Source organism: Alligator sinensis, unplaced genomic scaffold (genome assembly GCF_000455745.1).
Source record: "Alligator sinensis unplaced genomic scaffold, ASM45574v1 scaffold692_1, whole genome shotgun sequence".
NCBI classification, from domain to species: domain Eukaryota; kingdom Metazoa; phylum Chordata; order Crocodylia; family Alligatoridae; genus Alligator; species Alligator sinensis.
In genome coordinates, this window is record NW_005842238.1 from 1677973 (window position 1) to 1682765 (window position 4793).

General features: G+C 46.4%; 1 protein-coding gene across 1 annotated transcript in view; it reads left to right on the top strand.

Moving 5' to 3' along the window:
* PRKAB1 (protein kinase AMP-activated non-catalytic subunit beta 1) overlaps positions 1–4793 on the top strand; it is a 10893-nt gene that overhangs the window by 861 nt on the left and 5239 nt on the right. Inside the window, exons 2-3 of the mRNA XM_006027372.3 lie at positions 2592–2767; positions 3718–3884. Coding sequence (XP_006027434.2) covers positions 2600–2767; positions 3718–3884 — 335 coding nt within the window. The 5' untranslated portion in view covers positions 2592–2599. The remainder of the gene's footprint in view (positions 1–2591; positions 2768–3717; positions 3885–4793) is intronic.

A 4793-nucleotide genomic window follows, 5' to 3' on the forward strand; every position in this document is an offset into this window, starting at 1 on the left:
GCGGGGCGGGGCGGGCTGGAGCCAGCGCCTCCCGCGGCGTTGCCGGGTCTGAAACGTGCGATGGTGGCCGCGGAGGCTGCAGTGAGCGGGTTTCGGAGAAGCTGCCGAGCGTGAGAAAAAAGCAGCCTGCGAATAAGTCTCCTCCTCGGTCGCTCCTCACAGTGTGAGCTGCTGTGTCTCGCACAAGGGTGGAAATTAGAGGACACGTACCATCATGAGTGTAGACCTGGCAGCGCCGCGTCCCAGCCCCACCCCTGCCTGGCCACAGCTCGCCCGGGCCCCGGGCAGGTGGAGCCGAAGCACGAGGCCCCGGGGCAGCTCCTGAGCAGGAATCGGGCACCCCCCTCCTGGCCGGGGGCTGGGCCGGCCTTGGGCAAGGCGTCATGTGGAAATCCCTTCAGGCTTTTTCCCCCTCCTGTTTGCCTCTGTCTGAGCTGCATCAAGCTTGAGCAGCCACTGCCGTGCCCCTCTCCTGGCCCCGGCAGGTCTCCTCACGCTCCCGGCTTCCCCTCACTCACCTGCAGCCCCTCCATGTTGTGTGTGTGTGGCGGGGGGGTCGGTCCGTTTTGGGCAGGTTCCCCACCTCACACCGAGACCTCCCGCAACCAGCATCTCCTGGTGCGAGGTGCCTTGCAGCTGCTTCTCCCCGCCGGGCTGCTTTTGCCACCTTACCCATCCTGATAACTCCATCGCAAGCCGCCTGCCCCTTGCTGCTGAAGCAGGGTCTCAGGCTGGTCTCATTCCCCTGAAGGGCTTTCCCCTCTTTCACCTGCACATTCCCACTCATTTGCATGTGAAGAACACAGTGAAGCTTGCAAGCTGCTTAATTCTTCCTTGGGTTTTATGTGCTACTCTGAGCTTTCAGAGTAGTTATAACAAAGGCTTGGAGTTTAATGGTTATTTAGCTGTTGCACATGCACAGTACAGCCTGTATGTGTATTAAGGATTTTTTTTTTCACAGCTTCTGGCTTCAGTTTCTCAAAGATACAACACATGACTCTTTCTCCTTTTATTTAAGGCAGGGAATACCTCTCATGTACCTCATTAACTAGTAACCCTTTCCTTAAATGAAGAAACTGAGGGATGGTACGGCTAAAATTAGTGAGAGGAGGGGGGAGGTGGCAGCTTACAAAGCTGTCAATTCTGACAAATCAGTTCCCTGACAGAAAAAACAGGACATTAGAAAAAGGGAGACCCCATACGTGGCTTGCTGGTTGGTAGTGCCGTCAGTTTAATTGGGGAATGTAAAGCTCCTAGTTGAGCTCAGATCATATTGGAAAGGCTGAATCACAAATACAGTCCTGGAGTTGGATGGAGTTTCCCCTCTCCCTCACTGGCAGGAACCAGCATCAAATGCAAAGTGCCTACATGATTTAGGAGTCTAAGTCCCATTGTTTAAAAAAAAAAAAATCCAGGCATTGAAGAGCCTAGGACTCATTAGAAGTTAGTGGAATTTGCACACTGAAGTCACTCAAGTACTTTTGACATTTTTCTCCCACTGAAGGGATGGCTTATATATATGGGTTTATTTAATCATTAGGCTGTTAGACTATACACAGCTATCCAATTTTAATGCAGTATAGAGCTGCACACTGGTACCCTGAGCCATACACCATGCAGGCTGCATGCTGCAGGGGCTGTTCCCTGCCCTGCCATGCAGGCTGCACCAGTAGCACATGGCTCCCCTGCCCCATGCCAGCAGCATGTGACCCTTGCCGCCTCCTCCTCCCTTCCCCTCTCTGCAATGCAAGGGCTGCATGCAGACCTCCATGCCCTTCTCTATTGTGTGGCAGTAGGAGGGGTGTAGGAGGGGTGGCTGCAGGATCCAGTGGACCCATGTGAACCACTCACAGGCTGTCCATCTGAACTAAAAGATGAAGATCCTCTTCCTCCTCCATCAGCCACTCCACTTGGATTTACTCTTACCAAAGTTTCAGGGGTTTACATGGAATTATGTATTACATGGGCAATTGAAATGCCGTGGTTTGAGGTTAATAGGCTTTACAACTCTTAGAGTGAAAAACAAAGAAAAGCAAGGAGGTGTACTTTGTGCCTGAAAACTTGTCTAAATCTCTCCCAACTGTGCTGTTGATCTAATAAAAGATATCACAAAATTCCTTGCCTCTTGAAATAAACGGTGACATTCACAGAAAATTGTGTGAGAGATGTTTCCCTTCCCTCATTTCCATGGTTATTCTGGGTAGAATTTTCAAGCTGTTTTTTGCTTCAAAAATAAAACCCGGTTAGAGAAAAGCTAGAAATATCTTTCATTCTTACACAGGTTTTAATTTCCTATTTGTCTTGGTGTTGTCAAAAGTGCTGCTTGCATGCTTACTTCTAGATGTGCAAGACCTTTGTGCACATACCCGGTATACAGACCCATAACCAGTCTTCTGTCTTAACTACAGATTCATGTGGAGGACAGAAAGAGCAGTAGTATCTGTATATTCCATCTTCCAGTGTTGCTGTCATAAATGTCAGGTTATAGTCTGTCAAGGCCATTTGATCTTTGTATGCAGGTAGTCTTCAAGTAGAGGAGCAGAGTTCTGATTCCACTGATGTGCATGTCATGCTGGCTTTTTCTTTTCAAGGCTTCAAAATGGGGAACACAAGCAGCGAGCGAGCTGGAATGGAGCGCCAGGGCGGGCACAAGGCATCCCGAGGAGATGCGTCAGGGGGAGCCATTAGTACAAAAGAAGGTGACAGACCAAAAATCTTGATGGACAGTCCTGAGGATGCAGACCTGTTCCATTCAGAAGAGATGAAGGTATCCTGTGTTAGTGCTCTCACTTCTTGATACAGGCACTTGCTGGTTTAGAAAGTCTATCTAGTTTTAAGTTTTGTCTCTTGGAAATAATGATATTTGAGCTATTTTCTTTACAAACTTGTTTCAAGTTTCTAGAAATATTTCTGCCTGTCTTTCTTTCCAAACTGAGAGAAGGAAACTTTATTATTTCTTTATTCCTTTGACCTTTAAGCAGATTCCTGTGGCTGAAGTACCATATATTTAACAAATAAAAATTGTAGAAAGCTATAAAGGTTACTGGCTCAGAGCTCTTGTCAAGTCTTGTGTGTCAGTACACCCGCTTCCTTTGCTGTGTTTTTTGAGCTCATTTAAGCTTAGTTGCCTTACTCACAGTGGTCATCTGGAGTATTACTATTTTCTGTCTCAAAAGTTCTGTTAGAATTCCCTATTTAGTTCCCCATTCATCCCCTTATTGGGTGCAGGAAGAACATCTAACCCACAATCTTTTAACATAATCACATGTTGTGTACACAGTAATCATCCTTCCGTGCAGTTTCTCTGCAGCATTCTGTGGAGTCTTAACAAATGGCTTCTCTAGTAAATTCCCTTTTTAACCACTGAGCTTAAACATGTGCAAATGTTGTTTGCGTCTCCTGCTGCAGCTGTGAATTAGATTAATTATTTTGCCTTTCATTTTAATATTTCCTGCAAAGTATTGGGGCCTCACTCTTAACAGGGAGAAGAGTTTTTTTTGCAAACAGATGGGCAAACAGTTTGCTGAGGTACCAGCTCCAGTTCTTCATCTAATAGTAGCCCTCTCTGAATTGATTTCTCAATTTAGGGGTTTACTGCTCTGCAGAAGGGAGAAGTTGCCTTCTGCAAAGCATTAGTTGTCTGGGGGTTTTGCTTACCTTTTACAGGGAAAAGGAGCCAACACGTGTCTGTCCTTGAGTAAAATGTTGTGTTTGTAGGCTCCACTGGAGAAAGAGGAATTCCTCGCCTGGCGACAAGACCTGGAAGTGAATGAAAAAGCCCCTACCCAAGCTCGGCCAACAGTCTTTCGATGGACTGGGGGAGGAAAAGAGGTTTGTTTATCAGGCTCTTTCAACAACTGGAGCAAAATCCCTCTTACACGAAGGTAATAAACTTGTTCCTTTACATCCTATTTGCCTGAAGTTGGGGTAATATTTAAAAGTAGATTATTGGACTCTTTTTGTTGCTGCTTTCACCATTGTCTTTGAAAGCTCTTGAAGAGGAAGTAGAAATCTTTTTCAGAAGGCAGGACATGCTAGGAAGATCCACAACTTAGTTGCATTGTAAGCATTGAAATGGAACTTGTATACAGGTGTCTTATTGCATTGGTTTGGGAAAGAAATTCCATGCTGAGGTAGCATGGGAGATGTACAGACAGGAGTGGGGAAAAGGAATTAACAGAGCATTGCTATCCCCATTACTTTTGGAGTGGAGGGAAACGGGGAATGTATAAAATGCAGCAGGAGTCAGGGCCAGGGCAGGGTGTTGCTGGGAAAGCCTCTGGAGGTCTGAGCTAGAAGCATAAACATGATGCAGTTTCAGAAGGAGGGATTGGAGAGATTCAGAGCTTTGTGGCACGCTCTGGCCAACAGGTCAGCTGGGCAGTCTAGAGCTTTTATGAATTCACTGACTTCTTATTTGGGCTGTCTAATGTTTTTGTTCCTCAAACATGCATTTCTCCTAGCACACAGAAAAAATGAGACAAGCCTCCTTTCTCCCCATTGTTATTTCTAAGCATCTAATCTAAAGTGGCATCTATACCTCTAACTTGCAGTTGGCAACCACTGCTGTAAATCAGATAAGCTGTCTTACTGCCTGTCTTTCTGCTGGATACTCATTTCAAACTCAAATGGCAAAACCAGGTCTGATGGGGACTGCACTCTGCATACTTTTGCCCTCAAACTTAGGACAAAATGAGAGAGGGAGTTGCGTGACCAGTCCACTTATCATGGGTTCTGCCTGACCTCCTTCAGTATTCTAGTGAACTTCAAAACAGGCAGGGAACTCATAGAGC